This window comes from Schistocerca americana, chromosome 2 (genome assembly GCF_021461395.2).
Source record: "Schistocerca americana isolate TAMUIC-IGC-003095 chromosome 2, iqSchAmer2.1, whole genome shotgun sequence".
Taxonomy (NCBI): Eukaryota; Metazoa; Arthropoda; class Insecta; order Orthoptera; family Acrididae; genus Schistocerca; species Schistocerca americana.
The window spans coordinates 20585745-20612139 of record NC_060120.1 but is presented as its reverse complement, the minus strand read 5'-3'; the positions used below and the strand labels follow the sequence as shown (position 1 = coordinate 20612139).

Sequence of the window (26395 nt, the reverse complement as noted above, 5' to 3'; positions counted from 1 at the left end):
GTCATGTCCTGTGTCATCACTTATAACTGCAACACTTGTGGTCTCGTTTTGGAAATATGTCACTCCTGTAAAAATTGAAACCTGGTCATTACTCCAATTATACCCTTGCATTTCTTGCGTACCCTTGTACTTCTTGTGGGAGAATTACACACCAGTCCTCAGCAAAATCCCAGTGAAGCACTAAACATAGTTCTTCAGCCTGTACACACCCTTTCACTTCTGCAATGTGTTGTTGCAATTTCTTCAGATGCCGGTGTGTTACTGCTTACACTGACCATTTACCAAGTTCATCAATGAAACCGTCAAAGGCAACAGTTTTCTTAATTAGTTTATTTTCCTCCCGTGTTGCATATGTAATTTCTGCAGAGTTATCTGCTTCATCTTCCAGGCCAAGTGACTGTAAAGACATTCCTTCCTGTCCAGGGCAGTCATCACATTCTTGAAACAACAAAGTCTTCGCTTTATGTCACAGAGTACTAATGACTTCACACGTCCAACCAAGGTGTCATATGTCATGTGCCCCAGTAAGTTCTTCAAAGTTACCACACAAAGTTCAAAATTGGTGCAGTACACGCATAAACGGAAGTACCTAGGTGGGTGTGAAACTACCCACATAGGTTGTAGTGATCTTCCAATGTGTGAGGTTGTACAGTTGCTCTTATAAATTGCAAAAGTTTCTTTAATACTGTGAGTCATGTACCTCTTCACTTTCACAACTTTTTGACCTTCAACTGTTACAGTTATAGTTTCTCTGTTGTTGGCACTCTATCGAGAACAGTCCCACTTATCTTCCAGATAAAATGGCTGCACTATTTGAACTTGAACTACTTCTACAAGATGACCATAATAGGGAACTGGTCTTCCAAAGACTCCTTTTACAGACCTCACATTTCTTGATTTGTCTACCATGTACTTTGATACTGGTGGAATGTGGTTCAAAATTGTTTTCTTTGAAAATTTCTCTGGAGTAATTGTTAAAACTTGCAGTTTATCACTGTAGGATGCGCAATATTCAACAGCTGAATTGATATTTGTGAAAAATTCCTGGTAAGAGGTGCAAGAGTGCATTGGTTCATTTTCTTCTGAAGATGGAATTTCTACTTTGGTGGTCAGTTTTGATGTAGTGTATTCATCCATAGCTGTAGTAATTTCTCTGCACTTCCTTGATGCATAGATCTTATGACTCGACTTCACTGACCATGATTTCTTAACAGGACCAATACCCACCTCTGTAGCTGACTGATTCAGGGTATTTAATCCTTCATCTATTGATGCAAAATGTGCACCATGGGAGGCTTCACCTTCTTCAGATACTATCATTGTTGTTATTCTGTCAAAACATTTAGAACACAAGAAGTCATCACTGGAAGCATCTTCACTTTGAAACAGAGTCTTCAAATGAGAACACTTATTCCCAACCTGAACAAAGTCTGTTTTCTTGTTTCCATTAAATATCACTCTTTTTATGGGCATGCAGTCAGCACACTTCACTCTTCTGTGGCTCCAGTCAGAAGACATTTCAAACAGTCCTTTTCACAAAACACACTGCAATTGTGTTAACTGGCAAATTCCTCATGAAACACAGAACTAACTGGATAGTCTCAGATTTCTTCGAAGCCTCTTCAGTAAACAAATTAGCACTGAACAACTACATTATAGAAACCTGCAATGAACAACCATGACAAAGAAACTGACAAGAACCTACAACAAAATGTAAGAAATATCTGCAGCAATGAGAGTGAAAAGAAATAAGTGCAACAAAGAAAGTGATAAGAAATATCTGCAACAATGACAATAGAAATAAACATTTTAACGAAGAAATTAGTAAGAAACAACTTCAGTGAAGACATACATTACCCTTGAAGAAAAAAAGGATATTTTTTTAAAATAAAACCTGTCCAACTTAAAAACTGGAAGCTCTCCTTTACAGACAATATAGTACTACATGGTAGTAATCAATAGGAAAAAAAATACTTTTTTGGATTGGAATTTTTGGAAAATTTTTTTTTTCTGTAAATTATAAAAAAAGATCCAAAAGGAGACGATGAAATAACTGAGAGATATGTCTATATGGAGGATATCATTGTAATCATAAAGCAATTATCTTTCAAATAAAAAAAACTTGTAACAAAATATCTAGAACTGTTACAGAGATACAGCATTTAAAATTTTTTTCCGAATTTCACATCTTCAGAATGGAGGCCTGTACATTGGAGCAGGAATTTTTTTGGAGAAAACAAAGTTTCTTATTTACTCCTGAATTTTGACATATGCTAAATTCAATAATGTTAGAGACCATGATTGTAACCCCCCTGCCTGAAATGTTGCAGATTATGCCCTTTGGAGCTGTAATTATTACATTTTTTTCCTGAAGTGTGAGGGTATTTTGCCTGCCGTAAATATCTTACACACCAGGTGGAATAATTTTGACATGGGTAGTTCTCACAAGGATCTTAATAATTATGAGGGAATTACTTTTATTTCAGGGTCCTTGTTTCCACTTATGTCTTTTAGCACTCTGTTAAATTCTTCTCACAGTATTGTACCTCCCATGTCATCCTCTTCTCCTGCAGTATTGTCCTCAAATTTGTTTCCCTTACATAGACCACAAATATACGCTGTTGGATTTCTCCTTCAATTTTTCAAGGCACAAACACAATTGTAATGCATTCATAGAACATGGGAACACACACTTTGTTTGTTCAGCCCCCCCATGTTCTTTGTAAGCTGAACACTACATACAATTTTATTCCCTTTTCATGTAATTATCCCCCCCCCCCTTTCTGTTGTAAAATATTGCACTTTTATCAGATCTGTAAACAATTCTTGGCTCATTTGTGAAAAAAATTACTAGGATCATTTGCTATTTCCAAAGTTTTTTTTTGGTCAGATGTTCTGTTCCTGCAAAACATTCACAAATTTGTTACTCAGTAACAATTTTATAGAAAGTTGTCAAGTTCTGTTTCAGTTTGTTACCAGGAGGTGGATATATTTTCATAAATGATTTATAACATTTCTACCTGGTCTTCAGTTAGTACATGGGTTTTGTGTCTTTTCCCTTCACTTATTTTCTATCCACATTCTGTAAATATTTCTTTTGTTACTGGATAGTGCACTTTTGCAGTTGGGAAAAGGCGAGGACTATAATTTTTTTTTTTTTTTTTTTTTCAGCCACAATCGAGACTTTTACAACTTACTTTGTAATATAGTGTCACACCAAACTCTTTAATTCAGTAACCTGAACAATTTGTATACCTTTCGTCATTTATTCAGGCTTGTAATTTCCCTTGACCCCTTATCTGGAGCAATATGCCTCAGTTATTGACTGCCAGTTGTTCCATTGACTGACAACGTGTCAAAGACTGCAACCAGGAAAAACAAATACAATTACAAGGAAAGAATTCTTGATGTAATTAATATTGGTCACAGGCATGTATTGAATTCAATGTACAAATAAAACCACAGTAAACCTCACGTTGGCAAAGACTGGAACATCACACAAAATGATGTATTAGTCTTACACACCCCTCTATAAAATTGATAGCAGGGACTGAACACTTCTCTTAAAATAAACAACTAAATCTGATCTTATTTTTAACAGTTTGCTTCACTTCAGTGTCGTAGATCAGTCCAATGTAACACTAAATTTAAACTTCTACATGTTACACATCATGCATTAAAGAAGAGCCTTACTTTAATGTTTGTGTTTGCAAAAACAGTGAAATTGCTTTCAGACCATCAGTTAGTTCACAAATTATTTTCCCCTCATGAACAGCTGTGTTTAGGATCTGCTAACCTGTGATGTTGCCACATAATAAGGCACAAAATTGCTCTTATGCATACTTGTCTTGTTATTTAACAAAACTGAGATAATTTTCAATGTCTGGAGCACTGTCAAAGACTGATGCTTCTACCGTATACAAGGATATTGAACATGTAAACCGTATGTAGAGGGAGATGTAAACCTAATGATTATGAATCACTGAAACACTGTGGTAGAGGAAGGAACATAATCCAGAACCATGAGAGAAAAAGTGTTCATTAGTAGAAATGAGAGAGGTGAACGAGTGATTGAATTCTGCAATAAATTTCAGCAAGTGATACTGAAAACACTGTTTAAAAACACACAAGATGGAGTTAGGCTTGGTAACAGCGTAGAGGAAAGGAAAGATTCCAGCTGGAGTACATCATGGCCAGACAGAGATGCTGAAATGAGATATTGGATTTTAAAGTGTTCCTAGGAGGTGATACGGATCACAGTCACAATTGAGTAATGGAAAGAATTTGGAAGTTGAAGAAAATTGTCAGGAGAAATCATTGTAGAAAGAAATGCTATACTGAAACATTGGAGAATGACGAGGTGCATTAAGCTATAGATATTGCCATACTGAATGGCCACACTAGGCCGTTCAGTTGAAGAGGAATAGCCACCTCTAAAAAGGGCAATCACAGAAGTTGGACAGACAAATATTGGTATAGGGGAGGCAACTACGAAGAATATAGGGTAAAAGAGGAAATACTTTGCTCCATTGATGAAAGGAATAAGTACAAAAATGTGAAGAAAGAGACAGTAATATAGCAGTATAACTCAATTTAGAAATAGTAAGTGTTGGTAAGCCAAGGCTAAATGGCTGCAGGAAAAGTATGAAGAAATTGAATAAGTGCACTCGTCGGAAGGGCTGATTCAGCATACAGCTGAATCTAAATGATCTTTGCTGAAATTAAAAGCAACGAGGGCAAGAGGAATTTCAATGTCACTCGGGGCGTTCAATAAGTAAAGCAACACATTTTTTCTCAGAAAGTAGATTGCTTGTAGTCAGGATCCCAGTACACCATATTATTTCCCACTGTTTTGGCTACAAAACCCTATTTTTCAACACAATCCCCATTCAGTGCAGTGGCTTGATGCCACCTTACTGGGAGGGCCTGTATGTACACATGGTACCACTCTACCGGCTACATCAATACCTCCTTGTCATCCATGTACTGCTGCCCGTGGAGTGCATCCGTCAAGTGACTATATAAATGGAAGTTGGCAGGTGTAAGATCTAGGCTATAGAGTGGCTAGGAAGAACAGTCCACTGAATTGTGTCATGCCGCTTCTGATGAAATGTATATTTGTTGCCTAGGCTAATCTAAAGGTGCCTGAATCAGGTAAAACATGTCATTGGTAAATATATAGTAAGTACATCCCTGCAAACAAGACTTTGTTTCTTCATTGTATATTACTCTTTGCTGTACCATTCCTGCCAATTGTTGGAATACGTTTTAGTCTATCCAGTAGCTCAATAAATTTACGGTTCTTTCAGACTGGTGAAACGCTAACATGGTAAACATTTAGGGGTGTGGGATGAGACAAGGAATTTGCTGCTGTTACCTGCAGACATTTTCTCCACTCACTAGATCTTTATGTTAAACAATCAAAGTAGTGCGAAGAAAGTCTGAAGTAAAAGCTTTTATGTGAAAAAAGGGATTACAAAAGCATGCATAAATATTGTGAGTTTGAATAATATAAGTTTCCCATGAAATCTACATACCTAGCTGAAAAAATGTTGATTGATTGAAAACTTCAGGGTTTGACACTACCTCATCGTTTGTTTTTTCTTTTTGTTTCTTGTCTTTTGTAATTCATTATTTGAATACCGTCAACATCCAGCAAAGAATCAGAAGCAGTAAACTTAGCGCTGACGAGTGTATGGATTTTTGCTCATAGACAAACATTAAATGACCATTCCAGTAAAAGAATCAGAAAATATTTTTTGTCCATTTTACTCAGCCTTAGTGCTATCTTCACTTTATTTTTAGGTGTATGTATCTGGGTCTGCTAGACCATCACATTTTAAAAGATTAGAAATGGTGCACAATGACAGAGTGAGGCTGGCCGTTGGGACCATCCCATTTGTAGCATTTTTACTGAGGCAACCACCAAGCATTGGACATTACGGTGCTGTATTTCTATGAAGTAGTACTACCTAGTGCGACAGATAGCTACACACTATGCAATTATTTGTTCACTAATGGAATGGCATTTTATTAATCCTCTTCGAGCACAGTCCAATTATGATGAGCAAAATGGATTGCCTTCTTGGGATGAGTATTGCCCATATCAATTTTTGACCTCGAGATAGGAACAGAACACTGCCTCGGATTTTTAAGAGACTATGAATTATTTGTTTTGCTTTCCAAATGAGTACACTGTATTCATAGCTGAACTTGAAAGCCCAGAAGAAAATAGCTCAGTACCACCTTAGTAAGGTGTTTCTTATCAGGGATCTTATAATGATTTACAAATAAACAAACATAGTAATATAGCAGACACGAAGGCTTGAAGGATACGTAGTGAGGAGTCAGAGACATGCAGATCTGAAAGGGATGGCTGATAGTGAGGATTAATAAACTGGTATCTGACATAATAACACTTGCTAAATTTTATTCAAAGCTGTATTTCACCCTAAGATACAATAATACCTTTGATATACAATGTGAATGTTGGAGGACCTGGTGCTCTTATGTTATAGTATAACTGCAGTGTATCAAGGGATCAAAGGTGAGCTGCAGAATGACAGACTACATATGGGAAGTGTGCAAAAGTAAATAGTACATTACTGTACTTTACAGTGCACTGTGTGTGAATTTAAAGAACATTAGTTGTTGTGGTCTTCAGTCCAAAGACTGATTTAATGCAGCCCTCCACCCTTCTGTATCCTGTGCAAGCCTCTTCATCTCAGAGTATGTACTGCAACCTACATCCTTCTGAATCTGCTGGCTGTGTTCATTTCTTAGTCTCCCTCTATGATTTTTTACCCCCCCTCCCCCTCCCCCACTTTCCTCCAGTACTAAATTCGTGATCCCATCATGTCTCAGAACATGTCCTATCAACCGATCACTTCTTTTGATCAAATAGAGCCACAAAATTGTTGTCCTCCTAGTGATATTCAGTACATCCCCATTAATTACACGTTTGACCCATATAATCTTCAGCATTCTTCTATAGCACCACATTTCAAAAGCTTCTATTCTCTTCTTGTCTAAACTGTTCGTCATATTTTGCTTCCATATATGGCTACATTCCATACAAATACTTCCAGTAAAGACTCGCTGACACTTAAATCTATGCTTGATGTTAACAAATTTCTCTTCTTCAGAAATGCTTTCCTTGCCACTGCCAGAATACCTTTTGTATCCTCTCTACTTCATCCATTATCAGTTATTTTGCTGCCCAAATCGCTAAACTCATCTACTACTTAAAGTGTCTCATTTCCTAATCAGATTCCATCATCATCATCATCATCATCATCATCATCATCATCATCATCATCTGATTTAATTTGTCTACATTCCATTATCCTCATTTTGCTTTTGTTGATTTTCATCTTTTACCCTCCTTTCAAGACCCTGTCCATTCTGTTCAACTGTTCTTCCAAATCCATTGCTCTCTCTTGAGAGAATTATGATGTCATTGTCAAATTTATTTCTTCTCGCTGGACTTTTAACACCTACTACAAAATTCTCTTATTTCCTTTACTGCTTGCTCAGTGTACAGATTGAATAACATCGTAGATAGGCTACATCCCTGTCTCACTCCCTCCTCAACTACTACTTCAGTTTCATGCCTGTCGACTCTTATAACTCCTTCCGGTTTCTGTGCAAGTTGTAAATAGCTTTCACTCCCTGTATTTTATTCCAGCTGCCCTTAGAATTTCAGACAATGTTCCAGTCAACATTATTAAAAGCTTTCTCTAAGTTTACAAATGCTGTAAACATAGGTTGGTTGGTTTAGGGGAGACCAGACAGTGTGGTCATCGGTCTCATCGGATTAGGGAAGGATGGGGAAGGAAGTCGGCCGTGCCCTTTCAGAGGAACCATCCCGGCATTTGCCTGGACTGATTTAGGGAAACCATGGAAAACCTAAATCAGGATGGCCGGACGCGGGATTGAACCGTCGTCCTCCTGAATGCGAGTCCAGTGTCTAACCACTGCGCCACCTCGCTCGGTGTAAACATAGGTTTGCATTCCCTTAATCTATATTCTGTGAGGAGTTGCATGGTCAGTATTGCCTTGTGTGTTCCTATATTTGTGCGGAACCCAAACTGATCTTTCTCCAGGCCGGCTTCTATCAGTTTTTCTATTGTTGTGTAAAGAATTCATGTTAATATTTCACAACCATGATGTATTAAACTAATAGTTCAGTAAGATTCCCACTTGTCAGCACCCCCTTTTTTGGAATTGGGATTATTATATTCTTTTTGAAAAGTGAGGGTATTTCACCTCTTGCATACATCTTGCTTATGAGGTGAAGAGTTTTGTCATGGCTGGCTCTCCCAAGCCTGTCAGTTGTTCTAACGGAATGTAGTCTACTCTCAGGGCCTTGTTTCGAATTAGATCTTTCAGTGCTCTGTAAAATTCATCTCCCAATATTCTGTCTCTCATTTCAGCTTCATCTGCATCCTCTTCCATTTCTATAATACTGCCCTCAAGTGCACTTGCCTTATGTTGGCCCTCTATGTACTCCTTCCACCTTCCAGCTTGCTCTTCTTCGCTTAGGACTGCTTTTCCATCTGAACTCTTGATATTCGTACAGGTATCTTATTTTCATATTAGAAGTAAAACTTGTCAAAAAAGTACCACATAACAGCAATTAATAATCAAACAAACACTGTCTGGATCGCAACTTTGTTGTTCACACAGCATTGACAAACTGGACTTTGCAGCGCCACATCTGAAGATGATCCGCAGTGTTGGTTGAAACTGGTTGTCGGAGAATAAAAACTTGTGATCCAGATGGTGTTTATTTTGCTAAATTGCTAAAGGTTAATTTTTTAATGGGTTAAAGAAGTCCATTGGCTGTTTTTGGCAAGTCATTTCAGTCATTTTCTTCTATGCATACTGTTTTATTGTCACCTGGTGCAACAGCTGAATGTGGTTTGATTCCCTTGTCTCTTCATCTATGTAATTGTGTTGTTTATATTGTGTATATTATTCAGTATTTCATGGGTGTTGGGAACATCTTCTATACTCATTAAATCTCCTCTTTTTCATATTCATCTCTGACTGCTTTAGCACTCACTTTGTTGACTGTGTTGCAGTGTTAACCTGTGATGTACAGGGTGATTATAATTAAGCTTTGAAACCACTGTGGAAATAACACCACTGGTCAGAATGACATCAAATTTCAACGGAATATTATCGGAGAATGGGGAAAACGTATGGAAGAAGAAAAATAAAGAGTTACAAAATGTAGCAGTAGATGCTGCTGTAAGCTTCATGATTTAATAGTGGTCGACTAAAAATGGCAAATGAATTGTATAACAATGCCTAAGGTTTGACATTAAACAAACTGCACTACTCAGACTGCGTGGCTGTACAGGTGTGATACTGTTAGTTACGTAAGCCCAACCACCACGGCAAGGTAATATCACATCGGATGCGAAAAATTGGTTTTCAATTGTCCTGACGCCATAAACTGCATAAAAAGCATCACTCACATCAGTTGTTAATGTCCTGAGGCCAAAAACCGCATAAAAAGCATCAATCACATCGGCTCTTAATTGTCCCGACGCAAAAACTGCATACAAAGCATCAATAAAAATCAAATCGGATTATTAATTTCTGTGTAAGTGGTGCAAAACTTATTCAATATGCAGTTCACCTTTTCCTGCAACAAGTTGAAATCGAGAAACAGCATGTTCAATAACTGACCGAAGTGTTTCCAGGGTAACGTTCAGAATGTGTTGCGCAATGCACGCCTTCAATGCAGCTGAGTTTGCAGTCGGAACACTGAACATAACATCTTTCAGATAGCCCACAGCCAGAAGTCACACAGATAAAGATCACGTGATCGGGACGGCCAGGCTGTAGGGAAATGATGGCTGATAATTGCAGCATTTTCGAAATGGCACTTCAGCAGCTGCTTAATTGGATTTGCAATGGGCGGAGGTGTGCCATCTTGCATAAAAATGATGCCATCCACACATCCATGCTGTTGGAGAGCTGGAATGACGTGGTTGCGCAAAAGACACTCGTAGCGCTTGCCAGTGACGGTACAGGTAACAGATCCTGAAGCAGCTGTCTTTGAGAAAATATGGCCCTATGACAAATGATGCCGTAAACCCGCACCACACAGTGATCTTTTGAGGATGCAGTGATACTGGTTGATTTGTGTGTGGATTTTCCTTGGCGCACATTCGACAGTTCTGTGTATTGACATACCCTATCAGATTGAAGTGGGCTTCATCTGTCCACAAAATCTTCCACGGCCAATCATTATCCACATCCATGCTAGCAAGAAATTCTAAAGCAAAGGTTTCTCTTGCTGGCAGATCAGTGGGAAGCAACTCGTGCACATCGCGACATACCCTATCAGATTGAAGTGGGCTTCATCTGTCCACAAAATCTTCCACGGCCAATCATTATCCACATCCATGCTAGCAAGAAATTCTAAAGCAAAGGTTTCTCTTGCTGGCAGATCAATGGGAAGCAACTCGTGCACATCGCTAATTTTGAATGGATAGCAAAGAAGGATGTTTCGTAGGATTTTACGCACCGTGCTCACGGGTATGACCAATGTTCGGGCAATTCTCCGTGCACTACACGTTTGCACACCGCCACTCATCTCCTCCTTTGCTGTGGCCACTGCTTTCACTGACATTGAATCAATTCATTCCCTCCCTCTCCCAGGTTGCACACCAATAGAACCTGTCTTTTTGAATTTCCGAATCTTTTCTCCAGACCCACATTGGTCATCAGACCAACACTTTTTTCAAACCCTTCAATATGCGGAACCTCTGCAGAGTGACTTGTGCACAGTCATCATTCTTGTAGTACAGCTTTACAAGCAGAGCGCGATCCTGCATCGAGACAGTCATAGTGAACATTGCAGACGTGAAAGGAGTAAAAGCCTTGTACCCGGCATGTATGTACCAACTTCAATGGGTCATGCGCATGACAGGTGTTTTCATGTACGTATTCTGACACATACAGCACCATCTATTCATCAATTTTCGCACCATTTTTTTCTTCTGCCATACGTTTCTCCCTTCTCCAATAATATTTCGCTGCAATTTGACATGATTCTGACCAGTGCTGTTATTTCTACAGTGTTTTGAAAGTTTAACATTAATTATAATCACCCTGTGTATTCAGATTTCTGCCAAGCGACACATCTGATATAGTGATAAGAACACAAACCTGAGGTTGACTTCAGTTACTCGCGTCTCTTCTGGTTATTGTTTTCAGGGCATGAAGGTTGCAGGGATAAGTAAGACGACAGAAGAGCTTCATTGAGATAGTAATAAGATTTTTACAGTGCATTTTACCTGAACCTGCAGTATATTGAGCTTTTACTGTATTAGGTTTTAGTTTTTTGCAGAATTTCTGGCTTATTGTTTTTTAATCCAATGAACAGCCAGCCATTTTTGCTTCGTGGATTGTTGTATATCTTTCATTATTTCGTTTATCTCTGTGATCGAAAGTTTCAGAGCTGATACACAAATTGCATCTTTGCTTGTTAATTACACTGTTGTTGACGTGTTCTCTTTGTGGCAATGGGACCCTACAGAGTGACCTTGTTGTGAAACCCTTCCTTGTTGTAAGGAGGTAACTTGAAGTCCCATTACTATTTTATCAACTGTTTATTCTCACAGTTGCCTGTGTTATAAATACATTAGATTCTTAAAAATAACTCTGGTATTGGGGTTAGACGTGTAAATGTTAAATTTGTAAACCTTTGGCCACCATATGGTACACCATTGCAAATGTGAAAATGGAACAATTATTTTGTTCCTAAAAGTGTAGTTTTCTTAACCCAGTGTTCGCTTGTGGCATTATTAAAAGAAATGTTATAGAAATGTAACATCCAAGAAGCATGGTTGTTTGGTTGGAATTAGAGAGATATTCTTGCAATACTTAGCATACTTAGATAAAGAAAATCAAGTCGCTTCTGATTCAGGTTCTACATCGAACTGTATGTTGTCTGCCAACTAGCTGAGTGAGCCAGTTTTCAGGTCAGAGGAAATCAAGGATGTATGACCTTTTAATAGGACCATGCCTCATAAAACACTATCCCTTTCAGCTAAACTTCAAGTTGATGTGACTTTGTTTTAATAGATATTAATTTCAGAATTGCTAAAAATTGGTGCATACTGCCTGTTAGGACTCAATTAATGCCAGTTTTTTTAAATTTGATCGTTGCATGAATTTTGGCTCTCTTGAACTCTCCGTGACTGTGGATTGCAGTTAAAGTATTATTTGAGTTGATTAAGGCACAGATAATGAAATGCAAGTGGTTTCAGTTGAGCATTTCATGATTTAGATGTGTACTTAGTAACTCCCAGAGCATCAGACGCACACTGCAGTTGGTTGTTGTCAGTAGAAATCAGAAGAGAAAAATGTTTTATATTCAACTTTGTCAATGATATGATCTGTCTTCTTTTTGTTGTATAAAATTAGATTTTGCATTTTTGTTGCCAGTTTGGTATGTTATTATTTAATTATTTAACTTCATTGTTTTATGTTCCTCACATTCATAGCACTTAAGTGATACTTTTTTTTTCTTTTCAGAAACTTTTTTTGTTGTTAGAAGTGACACGTAGGCTATTGTTGATGATATGAAGATATCATGTCTGTTCACTATAAATTTAAATCTGCCCTTGAGTATGATACCGTCACATTTGATGGCCTTCATATCTCAGTACGAGACTTAAAAAAGGCAATTCTTCACCAGAAGAGAATTGGGAAAAACACAGATTTTGACTTGCAGATCACAAATGCTCAAACGAAAGAGGGTAAGTTCAACAATGGCATCTACTTGAGAAGTGCAGTGTGTACTAATTTTTGTTTAAGTTTCTTTTTTTGTCAGGCTGTTTTGAGATACTCAGTATCCTTTGTGGAGGTCCTTACCAGATCAGCTTGTAATGTGTGGGAGCACCTTCTTTTTGTGGCAGATATTGTTTACTTCATTATTTCAGTTATGCTATTTAGAAATTCGTCTATACATTCAGAGTTAAACTTTGTGTATCGTCACTTTTTAATGAAGACCTTGAACTCTACAGGTGAATGGTGTTCTCATTGTTTGTCAGAGAAACATAAGTAAAATAATGGAAACACCAGGCTGTAATATCAGCAACATAAGGAAAAGGCACATTGGTACTTACTGTAAAGATGGCATGATAAGCTGCAGATAGGTGCAACAAAAAGACACTGCCACATTAGCTTTCGACCACAACCTTCATCAGAAAAGGAAAAAGACATATATTGATTCACGTAAGCATGTATACATCTCACGCACATGTGGCTGCTGTTTCTGGCAGTTCAGATTGTAATGCAGCTGTCATGTAGAATGTAAGCAGTAATCTGGAGGGGGCAAAGAAGGTGAAGGGATAGCAGTATATGGGTTGTGCGAATGAAGAACGCTGTTTGGCAGAGCGTGCAAGGATTAGACTGCCAGTAGGTGCAACTTTGGGAGGCTATGGGCCAAGCAGATATGGGGGCGGGGGGGGGGGGGGGGCAACAACAAACGAAAGGAGTGGGGAAGGGGAAAGAGGGGCAGATGCATTGGCAGAAGGTGGCACATAAAGAGGATGAGAGACAAGAGGAGGCAGGAGTGATGATACATGTTATCGTGTGTTTAAAGCAACTAAACTACTGGGTCATCAATCCCGGCAAGGATCCAGATGGCCCGGATTGTAAAGCAGCCATTGAAATCAAGCATGTTTTGTTCAACTGTATGTTGTGCCACAAGGTGGTCTGTTTTTCTCTTGGCCACAGTTTGGCGGTGGCCCTTCATACTAGTCGACAGCTGGTTGGTAGTCATACCAATATAAAACATAATCTCCAATTCCTGCTTAAAGCTTTAAGCCTACCACAGAACCTCTCCCCTGAATCCATTCCCTCCTCACCCCTATGATGCACTGCACACCCACCTTCTACATGCTCCTCAAAATTCACAAACCCAGCAGTCCTGAATGACACATTGTGGCTGGTTATAGTGCTACCACTAAAGAATTTTGGTCCCTGTACCTCCAACCAGTTGCCCGTAATCTACCCTCCCACGTCAAAGATATCAACCTCTTCTTTCACTCTCTCTCCACAATCCTCACCTCTCTACCTCCTGGATTCTTACTCGTCAGTGTTGACATCACCTCTCTATACACCAACATTTCTCTTGCATATGGTCTTACTACTATTGAACACTACATTTCCCAGTGTCTTTCAGACTCCAAACCCACTACCTCATTCCTCATATACCTTGCTAACTTCATCCTAAGTCATAAGTAATTCTCCTTTGAAGGGGATGTGTACAAATAGATCCCAGCACAGCCATGGGCACCCAGATGGCACCCTCCTATACCAACCTATTCTAGGGCTATCTAGAGGAGACATTCATAGCCTCCCAGAAGACCAAACCACTAGTTTGGTTCATTGATGGTCTCTTCTTGATCTAGAGTCAGGGCGAAGACACCCAATCTTCATTTCTACATAACCTCACCACCTTCTTTCCCATCCACTTCACCCGGCCCTCCACAACCCAGTGGGCACCCTCCTAAACGATGACCACCTCCTCTCTGATGATTTCATCCACACCTCTGTCCACATTAAACCCGCTAACTACCAACAGTACTTGCATTTCGACAGCTGTCATCTTTTCCAAAAAATAAATAAATCTCACACACACAGCATAGTCACCCAGGAACGGCGTATCTGCAGTAACAAGTACTTCCTTGCATGGTTTGCTGAAGGTCTTACCAAGGCCTTTACAGAAAGGCACTATCCCCCAGACCTAGTCTGCAAACAGACCTCATGCCATTTCACCTCACACCCCCAATCCTCCGACCATCCCCAAGAATCAACCACAATGGAGTGCCCCCTTCATTACCAAATATCACCCGAACTGGGACAACTGGACCACATCCTTCACCAGGTCTTTGATTATCTATCAATATGCACTGAAATAAGGGACATACTTCCCAAGATGCTTTCCACTCCTCCTAAAGTGGTTTTCCGTCACCCATCCAACCTCCACAACATCCTAGTCCATCCCTGTCCCACTCCCAATCCCAACTCCAACCCTTTGCCACAGGGGTCATATCCCTATTGAAGACCCAGGTACAAGACCTGCCTAATTCACCCATCCAGCAATTCCTATTCCAGTCCTATCATAGGCTTATCCTATCCCATCAGAGGTCGGGCCACCTCTAAAAGCAGCCATGTGATACACCGGCTCTGCTGCTGTCATTCCACAGCTTTTTATATTGGTCTGACTGCCAGCCAGCTGTCCAAGAGGATGAAGGGCCTCCACCAAACTGTGACAAAGAGCAAAGTAGACCATCCTGTGGCACAATGTGCAGCTGAACAGGACATGCCTGATTTCAATGGTTGCTTCACTGCCTGAGCCATCTGGGTCCTCCCCTCCACCAACAGCTTTTCTGAACTGCACAGGTGGTAGCTATCCTTGCAACACATTCTCTACTCCTGAAATTATAGTGGCCTCAACCTACAGCAACATCATGTCACCATGTCCTCTACCCAACAGTTCCCACCCCCCTCTGCACTGTCACCCCCTCCCTCTTCTCGTCTCCCACCCTCATTGTTTGCCGCCCTCTGCCAATACACCCACTCTTGTTTACCTTTCCCCACTCCTCTCCTTTTTCGCTTCCCCCTTGCCTCCCCCCCTCCATCCGCATCTCCCTGCCGACAGACTCTCAACGTTGTCTGTTGGCAATCCAGCCCTTGCACTCTCTGCCAAACATCACTCTTCTGCCCTGCAACCCACACACTGCTATCCCTTCCCCTTCCACACTCCCTCTAGATTGCTGCTTCCATTCTACATGAAGCTGCATTCCGGTCCAAGCTGCCGGAGATGGTAGTCGTATGTATGTGAGGTGTGTGCTCGCTTGTGTGTGTGTGTGTGTGTGTGTGTGTGTGTGTGTGTGTGTGTGTGTGTTTCCTTTTGTAATGGAAGCTGTGGTTGAAAGCTAATGTTTAAGTGTCTTTTTGTAGTGCCTAAATGTAATGTAACATGTCACCTGTACGGTTAACAGCAATCTGCATTTTCCTTATATTGTTAAAACATAAATAAAATTCATTATGGTATATACATCCAAATCAGTTTGTGTGTTGTAATTGTTGAGAGTGAAACAGGAAAAGCAGAGTTAAAGTGAAACATTTTTGGGCGGTCTAATTAGTTAAGAAATTGGGCTCTAGTTAAGAATAGGATCAGTGCTGGCCAGGACATTGTTTGTACTGCACATGAACTGTCAGAGCATCGCTTCAGCACTATCAGTGGGGGTGAAGATGTGGTTTTAGATAACCATCAAGGTACAGGTAAACAAGCTTGGAGTTTTTAGCTCAGAAATCAGAATGTTCTTTTATTAATCAGACTTTGTTCTTTTTCTCTGAAATTTCTTTGAGCTTGCAGCCTGAGGATGTGGTGGTGTTCATGAGAACTTGCTTCAAATACTTCCATCAGAGTAAGTCTTTTATGGTTTTGCAGTAGCTACTGAATGTTACTGACAACCATATTTTTGACTAGATTGTACCCTTGCATTGTGATTAAGATTATGGAGCAAGAGTTCAGATATGTCATTTATCATGTGTTTCTCTTGTTGTCTATTTAAAATTAGCTGTTTACATATTCCCTTGCATTCCCAAAATGTCTTGGTCAGTTCTGCCTAGAGTCTCGTGCAAGACATGAGAAGCATTGATGTCCCAATTCTTAGGTTTTTACCAATGACATGGTGAATTGCAGTTCTGGATCCATTGCAGGAAACAGCTAATATTTTGGAACGAAATAGATTGGAAAGAGAACTAGTTAGCAAGCCGAAATGAAATAAAAACAGTTACTCAGTTGATGGACCAACAATATAAGAACAGCTAAAAGGAGCTTCAGTAACTGACAAACACACAGATATAAATGAAAACAGTCATAAAGAAATAGGCTAACAACTCTTATGCCATGTGGGAATGTTTCACAAAAAGTTTATATTTATTTATATGCTAAAACTACAGTGCATAAGGCAAAAACAGCAATGTGATTCTGAGGGTGCCGTAATGTGAAACTGAGGGCACAGTTGGGTTAGAAATTGTGGTATTAAGTGGCTGCTTGGAAGTAATGGTGGTGGATGGAAAATTATGAACATAGGGTACATGCAACATTAGAGATATCAAGGTAAAGTGTGTAAGAACCATTATATGAGCAAGGGGAGAAAATGGTAAAGGTACACATAGGTGAGAAAAAGTGTTAGCAGTAATAAATGCTGTAATGAGTGCAGGAGAGCCCTAGTTAGAAAACTGAGACTAATTTGTAGGAATGGTCTCTCTCCTACTCCCTCTCAAGCCCACTTCTTTGCAGTAATTGTAGATGCCTTTTGGGAAGTGGTTCTACATTACAAATCATAAAATTGTATTAATTAGAATCATTGCTTTTGTTTAATATGAAATTGGAAATAGAATGTTAATACAGTGCTGGTTTTATCCAATTATGACTTAGAATTCCATATTGCTTGTATACTTATCTTTAATATTTTGTTTTTGTGTATTAGTCCTAGTAATATTTCAGTAAAACACATTCACAAAACAGCAATTTCTTGTTTAATGTGAATGACACATCACACTGCTGTTGATATGCACTAAAAATAAATAAATAAAAAACTGCATTTTGCATGTTCATCTAATTTTTTGCGTCCAGTTTCTTACTAGATAAAATAATTCGTTGCCTTTTTTAACATTTGTGGAGTCATACCTCATTTTACAGACACAGTAGTTGTACATTTCTTGTTCTTGTTCTTCGGAAGCTGATTATTATTATGTTGCCTGCTGAGCGTAAAAGCGTGCAAAGATCATTTTCTGGAAAATGAGATGTCTAGTCTCATTTCTTTATGTGATTAGTCTAGTGTTCATAAATATATTTTGGTCTGAATTAATTAGGTATAGATTAGTAATGCTAATGAAAGTAAGTTTTGCTTCACAGCAGCAGATCATAATTTTATGTGATTGAGGTGAGGTACTTTGATGTGAACTGGTGTGTTGTATAAAAATTCGTAGAGTATTCATTCATGTAGAAGGGTAGAAAACTTCAGAGAGCATTCATTCATGTAAAAGTCCACATTAAATTGCTTATTGAATCATACTACACCTTCAGAGATTAATACAGCATATACTGTCCTACTTGTGGTGATGCGCTCAAAATCAAACTGAACCCTTAAGACAGTGTATGGTTTATGTGTTCTAAATAAGTTTAATAATTTCATCAGAGTTATGTGGTCTAAGTGATTAATGTGCCTACCCGACAGAAAATATAAAAATAAAGTACTTATGTAGAACATTCACCTTTCTTGTCAGATTCATGTGTGTATGTGTAAAATAATGCATTTCGAGATTGGAACAGGTAACCAGTTTGACTCAAAACTCATTTCATCAAACATTATGCTATTCCTATCCCTACCTAGTACATACAACTTACGGGAATAAGTGTAAATGATGACTGCATGCTATGTACAAATGACTTCTTGCTTGATTGGGTGGGTGCTGTTGCTAACTAGTAATTAGAAGTTTTTCAGTCTATATTTGAGGATAGCTCCATGTTAGTAATTTTTTCCTGACCAGAATTCCCCTTACCACCATTTTAAACAAATCTGAAATAAATCGTGCCTTTTGACATCAGAACTAAAGTTGTAAAATATGTATGCTGAAAGCTGAGAGCTGAATCATAGTATTTGTGAATAAAGCTGTCTAGATCACTTAATACACCCATTTCATAAGTGATGTTTCCACTACTGTCATGATCAGATCAAAACTTAAAACATGTAAAATAACAGGTGTCGGCTTCAATAAAATGTTTGCCTAAAAGGGATTAGGTGTCCTCGTTACAGGTAGGTTTTATTGAAACAAACACTGAACTCTGTTTTAAAAGCTCTAAACTTTAATCTGATGACAACAGTAGCCAAAATGTCATTGTAAATAAATATCTTGAGCAACTAGACAGCTTTCATAGTTATCACTGAGCAGTTTAGTCTGGTAGTCACTCATGAAAGGCCCCCCAGAGGGCTTGTCATTCTTTAGCAGGTTTGTGCTTGGCTACCACGGGGCCCCAGCCTTTGCAGCACTTTATCCCTTCCGTGCTGCATGTCTATCCTCTTGCTATTCCTTTTTCCCTCCCACGGGGAACATGTCTGGGGTATTATTGGGAATGTTCTACATTCTGTTGCTGACCTGTGAACAGTCTCAACTTTATTTTTGGCTCCTTTTTTCTTTCTTTGTTTCCCTTCTCTTCTCATTCCTCCACTTCGGCATTTGAGGATCCTCTTTTTTTTCTTCTTCCTCCCTGTGTGCTCCTGAAGGCTGACCCACGCATCTGACCCGTAAAAGGTGACTTTGTAACGCATAATTCCCAGCCCTGGGTCGACAGGTAGGGTTTGAATGTACCCCCTGGTACAGGCCAGGCCCAGGGGGGGGTGATGGCCTGAGCTGTAACGTTCCCAGATTGCCCATTTGTCCCTCTGTCAGGTGTTCGGGAGGTGTGACCTGAGGTGTGAACAATCACCTAAGGCAGGTGTGCCCCCTTATGTAGGGGGCCCCCGGATGCAAGGAGGCGTGCCGTCGGAGACACTGGCAGTTATGGGGGATTTTCATGCGATGTGTCACTTGTCCTCTCCGTCGACAGCTACGAAACGTAAACATAATGAGACTACTGATTCGAAGACTCTTCCCACTGCATCGCGATTCCTTGTGGTATCACTTACTGAAGATGGTCAGTTCTTCGCCACGGTCAATCTGTTTATTATTCAGAAAGGTGTTGATGCAGTTGCTGGCCCTGTGAAATCCTGCTCTCATTTACGGACTGGCACCTTGCTTTTGGAGACGGCTTCTGATGCTCAAGCACAACTACTAGTTGTTGCCTTGCTTCTCCACAGCTACTGTGTTCGTGTTGAGGCACATAGAACTTTGAATTCTTCCCGTGTTGTGATTTACACCAGGCTGCTTGATAGTGTAACCAAGGCTGAAATACAATCTTACCTTTCTGATCAGGGTGTCATTGCTTTTCATCATGTAATGAAAAAGGTTGATTCCTCCTTGGTGCCCACCCGCACTCTTCCTCATCTTTGATAGAGTGGTGCTGCCATCCAAATCATCACAGTCCGGCCGTACATTCCAAATCTGATGCGCTGTGACCAGTTTCATCGGTTCAGTCACACTAGAACATCTCGTCGACACCAGCCAAATGCATAACCTGTGACAGGGGTGCACATGAGGGAAAATGTCCAGCTCCTTCTCCCCGCTGTATCAATTGCAATGGTGGCCATGCCGCTTCCTCGCAGGATTGTCCCGTGTATATAGATGAGCAGTGTGTTAAAGTGATTTGGGTAAAGGAAAAATTGCCTTACCAGTAGCTCGCAAGTTACTGGCTAGTCGCAAACCCTGTGTTCTCCCGTCTGGCACTTATATTTCAGTTCTTGTTACCCCTCGCTCCATAAAGGACATGGCTACACAGACGTGTGACCTCAAATTTGGCTCTGAGGTTGTGAAGTCAGCCAGTGTCAAGGTAGCATTGCCACCCCCCTGTCCCACTGTGCAACAAACTGTCAAACTCTCACCTAAAGGGGCAGAGCTACCCACTACACAACCGGCAGGCAGGAAAGGCCAGAAGGAGTACTCCCGAAAAGACTTCCTCCGTCCCTGTAGCCAAACACCACCCAAGTCTTCTCTACCCAGAAGGGCTCGAAGAAGTCCGCTAAAGACAAACGGTCTACCCCTTCACTAACTCGAAGATCCTGCTCGATGGTGTCGCAACATGGTCACTTAGCCCAGCCGGCCTCTGTCTTGCCGGTGCGCATCACCAACCGTTTTTTGGTGTTGGACTCCACTGACCGCCCGCACAAGCCCCCGGTGCTTGTGTAGACCCCATGGAGCAGGTTCCTCCTGCTTCTGTGCCTTGTGGTAGCGACTCTCCACCGGCTGTCCCTCGGCGGACACCCTGAGTTGACACCTATACATCCCTTCCTCCTCATGACTGTCCTTTAATGGAATGTTTGCGGCCTTCGGTCCCATAAAGAGGATTTGCAGCTACTTCCCGCTTCGTAGCATCCCTGTGTACTTTGCCTTCAGGAAACGAAATTGCGCCCTCAAGACTGCTTTGAGCTCCCATGTTACTTACCGATTCGTTTTGACCTTCCACCTGAGGTCAGCATCCCATCTCATGGGGGTGTCACCCTGTTTATACGGGATGACCTTCATAGTCGACCCATCTCCCTGACTACCCATCTTCAAGCTGTTGCCATTCGCCTCTTCCTTCCCCACCTGACTTTCTTCCTCTGTACCATTTATATATTTCCGTCCTTTGATGTCACCAGGGCCGACTTCCTTCAATGTACTTGGCAGCTACCTCCACCATTTTTGCTACTCGGTGACTTTAATGCGCATCAATCCCCTTTGGGCTTCTCTCAGGATGTGCCAGAGAGGTGCCCTCTTATCTGACATTCTTAACCAACTCAACCTCTTCTGCCTTAACATTGGTGCACCCACTTTCCCTTCTGACTCCTCGCACACCTATTCCCATTTGGACCTATCCTTTTGTACTGCCCAGCTTGCCCATCGTCTTGAGTGTTCTTTCTGACGCCTACTCGAGCGACCATTTCTCTTGTGTTCTCCGTCTGCAGACTCCAACCCTATCCACATGCATGCCTAAATGGCAGCTTACTCAGGCTGACTGGCAACTTTACTCCTCCCTGGCGACCTTCACAGAACAAGATTTCCTCAGTTGTGATGACCAGGTGGACTGTCTTACAAACATTATCCTTACTGCTGCAGAATGTTCCATTCCTCGCACTTCCTCTTTAGCAAGTTGTGTCCCAGTCCCCTGGTGGAGTGAGACGTGCCGTGATGCAATTCGTGCACGGAGACGTGCTCTCCCCATTTTTAACCACCACCCTACACTGGAAGACTGCATTCATTATAAACAGATGTGTGCAAAGTGTCTTGCCACCTTGGCTTTGTGAAACGGCCCATGTTAACCTTGGCCTTCATTCGCTTTCTAAGGACACTACTCCAGCCTTGGTCTATCGCCTTCAGTTTCACGACCTTCGCATGGAATTTAGTGATAGTACCGTTGTGCACACTGATGGCTCTTGGACTGACCGTAGGGTCAGGTGCGCATTAGTCATTGGTACCCGTGTCTATCGATTTTGGCCTCCGGCCCACTCCTCAGTATTTACAGCTGAGCTTTTCGCCTTGTATCAGGCCACGGAGTACACCCGGCGACACAGCCTTCCCAATTGTGTCCTCTGCTCCGACTTGCTCAGCACCCTCCAAAGTCTCTGTGCACTGTACACTGCTCATCCCTTAGTACAGTGGGTACAGGAAATCTGTCACTTGCTCACTCTTGGTGGAGCCAATGTCATGTTTCTGTGGGTCCCTTGTCATGTCGGTCTGCCAGGAAACGAGGTTGCTGACGCTGCTGCCAAGGCTAAAGTCCTCTTACCTCAGCCCATGAGTACCTCTATTCCCTCCTGTGATCTCTGCGTTGCTGTCTACCAGAAGATGATATCCCTTTGGCACCGCCAATGGTCCTCCCGTCACGGGAATAAGCTTCGGCATATTAAGCCTCTCCCGGCACGTTGGACGACCACCTCTCGGCCCTCCCGCCGTGAGGAGATTATCTTAACTCAGCTGCGTGTTGGGCACTGCCTTTTAGCCATTGTCATTTGCTCAGTAGTGCTACCTCACCACTTTGTACGCCACTACCTGCGGGAATGTCCTTTTTTTTACTAATTTACATTCCATCTTGGGTTTGCCACCTGATTTACCAGCTCCTTTAGCAAATGACGCGCGGGCTGTCGCCCGTGTTTTACTTTTTATCTGCCGAAGCAATATAGTGAAGGCCATTTAATTTTTGGTTTAGGATCCCCATTTTTGTATTTTTTCCCTCCACGTGCATTGTTTAGATGTCTCCTATTCTTTCCATTAGGACTGACATATAGTACATATAGTTATTTCCCTTGTCTCTGTGTTTGCGTTCTATAGTTTTGACTTGGGCGTGTATGACCTCAGTTGTTTTTTGCATCCTAAAACAAAACAAAGAAACAAACTCGTGAAAGGCCACCTCCGTCCTTGGGACTCTGGGAATGGTACATTAAGATCTTTAATGGCATTTTTCAACATATAACACATGCTTTTTCGTCTGTATCTTGATAAACTGTATTAAGAAATCTCTATGTTAATGGAATTAAAGCCCAATGAAATTATCCATTCTAAAGATTGTAACAGCCTCTGTGGCAGTTCCTTGATCACTGCTAGCCATCAATTCCAGTTTTAGTACCATTGCTGTCAGTATGAGCATTTACAGGTCTGCATGTGAAATTATTGTTAACTTACCACCGACTTTGTTGGTAGTGGTGTTACGATACACAGAAAGTAAGTTATAAGGGTATTAGTTAAGACAAAAAAATGTAAGCTGGCAAAATCACAGTGTGCAACACAATCTGTATTGCCATTTGAAGGCTTTTGCATTAGTTAATTGTTGTGTGAAGTGCACAAATCTCTCTTGATAGGTTATTTTTATACATGCTCATAGTAGCAGAAACTATTTACTATATGAGCACCCAACTTTATGGAAATGATGTTCAGATTGTGTGCTGCAGGGTTTGTGTTCGTTAGGCGCCAGTACTGGTATGGCAACATAGGGCCAAAACAAGCATCAGTGTGCATTATAGTTGCAGACTGGTAATATGTGTCTGGACAATGAGAACAGGACTTTACTTGTAAAGCAGTTTAATCATGACTACAGCTATAATAGTGCTGCTCTTCACAAGTGTTGATGTATTAAAGGAATTTGGAGAGGTCCTCATCCCACACAGGAGTTGAAAATATTCAGATGTTGGAATTAACTGGCGAATTGGGAAATTAGGAATTGCTCCTGGGAGAGGCTATGGGCAGGTGTGCCTTAGAGAAGTTGACTGTTGCTGTGGTTGAGAATGCTGGATGCAATGTGTGATCTTCATGCAGTGCATGAACTGTGTCATGTCAGTTGAACATTCCATTTTCCACCGTTCGAGCAACACAGTGAACAGTTGTGAAATGTTACCTCTAGTGCAATTGCAGATTGTCATGAATGTACATTGTCATCACATTAAACAGCATTTGTAATATGGAATGTATACGTGGTACACAATTAACAAATGTTCCCTCTCGTGTGGAAATGAAAATTCATTTCTTTCAATGGTATATTCATTATTTCTCTTCCACATGTCCGTACAAATGTTTCCACAAAGTTTCATTTTCGTACTATCGCTTCTTTTTATTAACGTTCCATTTATAATCTCTCTGTATACTGGCTTGTGAGACATTCACAGAACTGATGTCTTCGTAATCTACTCTCGTTGGCATGATAGTGGTCATTCTGTTTGAGATACTTCATTATGTTGGCCTTTTTAATATATTCCAAGATTCTGCAACAGAGGGATATGGGATTTAGTTTTGTAGATCACTTCTACGCCCTTCATGTAAATGGGTGTGATCTGTGCTTGTTTCCAACTGCTGGACAGTTTTTTGTTCGAGGGATATGCTGTATGTTCTGGGTAAAAGAGGGGCTCATTCAGTTGAAAATTGTGTATTTAGTCTGCTACTCCAGCAGGCCCTGGAACTTTGTTCTGTTGTAACGATTTCAGTTGTTTCTCAATGCTGCTGATGCTAATATATGTAGCACTCATCTCTGCAGTGGTGCAAGAAATTAACTTTTGCTACTTTCAATTAAAGTCCCTGTGTTTATCTGGACACTAACTGTGGTACTACTAACAGCTTTACATAAGATCAAAATTTCTTTTGATAACATTGTGCTGTGCTAGTCAAAAGATTCACATATTGCTCTCTTCATAGCCAAATGCATTTCATTTAGCATTTCTCTGTTTTTAGCCTTATGCTTTGTTTTACCCTTATTGTGCTTTATCGCTGATGATGTAGAAGTTTCTTTTCAGTGATTTCATACCATGGAGTGTCCCCATCATGAATTGTTCTATTAAATACATAGTTATCCATTGTGTCAACCATTCTTCTAAAACTGAGCCACAGTTCTTCTACATGTTCTTGTCCAAGCTAGTGTTTTAAGCTCCATATTGAAACCGTTACCTCTTTATCTACTTTCACTGAATGTATAAATCTTTATGCATGTTGTGGCTGCCCTTTGTGCTTTGGTAATCATTGTTGCTACTACTGCCTCATGGTGACTGATACTACTGTAATGCCAACGTGAACAGACTCAAGGAGATCAGGGACATTTGTTGTCATTAAATCCTGTATATTTTCATCATGACAGGGTTTCCAGTCTCTCTGTTATAGGCAGTTTTCAGAGAAGGCATTTAGAATTGTTCTGCAGTTTGATTATGGAGACTGAAAACAAGGTTAAGTAAACTTCCATTGTAAAGTGTTCTCAACACACAATGTTGACACAGTACTAATCCATTGGTTTCAAATAGGGTGGCCAACTGTTCCCTATTTCCTGGGATCTCCCATATTATTGTAGTGTTTTTGATTAATCCTTCCCGATCCCTTAGTGACTGCCAGTCAGTGATAACTGTTGTAAATATTAATCCTGCAAACTGCTATTGATAGTTCAAGTTTCATGACCGACAGACCTGAAAAAGTTTGCGTATAATATCAATATTGTTGTCAACATGTAGTCTGTTTTCCCTGCATGCTTCTACAGAAAGAAGACAACTTGGCTCAAGGCAAAGTGAGGAGCGTGAAAAGAATGACGTAGCCGATGTGTGTATAGTGGTCTTAAAAGGGGGCTGTTTAGTTGTTTCTCAGTCGGTACAGGCAATCAGTGGATGTGTCTACCTAGTACCAGTCGGCAGCTGTGGTGCAAAAAACACACTGTAGTAACAAGGACTTGTGAAAGAGAATTATTAAGATGTTTTTGTTTAAACATGCTCTTTGTGTTATGTATTTCTTAACTGACTCTCACAATACAACAACATTTTGCATCACTTAGGAAGAGTTTTTCTCTTATTAACAATAAATAGACTGATCAGAGAAACAGCTGTAAGTTAGAATTAAGTCATAGCTAAAGTTAGAAATCAATTTTGATTATAATTGCAAAGAGTTTTTAAACCACACAGGAAGATTAAAAATTGCACAGTCCTGCAGTTTCTATAAATAGTTACTTGTAGAGTACACAAAATATATGTGTGCAAAATTGTTAAATTGTAGTGTGATTATATTTGTGTATTATAAGTGAAGAACAAATAAATTGTTCTGTTTAGATTAATTTATTATTTTTCATTCCATAGACCCAAAAATGTGGGGATACTCATCGGTGTGTAACACGTTAGGAAACAGATATAACAAACATATTTAGAATGCTTGAATGCAACATTCATTTTTGAATTTACCACAAATGAATATTTTT

The 26395-nt window shown here is 40.3% G+C and overlaps 1 protein-coding gene across 1 annotated transcript in view; it reads left to right on the top strand.

Moving 5' to 3' along the window:
* The window catches only part of LOC124596394 (E3 ubiquitin-protein ligase RBBP6), a gene marked incomplete in the record, with an annotated part of 290964 nt that overhangs the window by 28069 nt on the left and 236500 nt on the right, over positions 1-26395 (top strand). Inside the window, 1 exon segment of the mRNA XM_047135519.1 lies at positions 12559-12782. Within this exon segment, the coding sequence (XP_046991475.1) occupies positions 12617-12782 (166 nt within the window).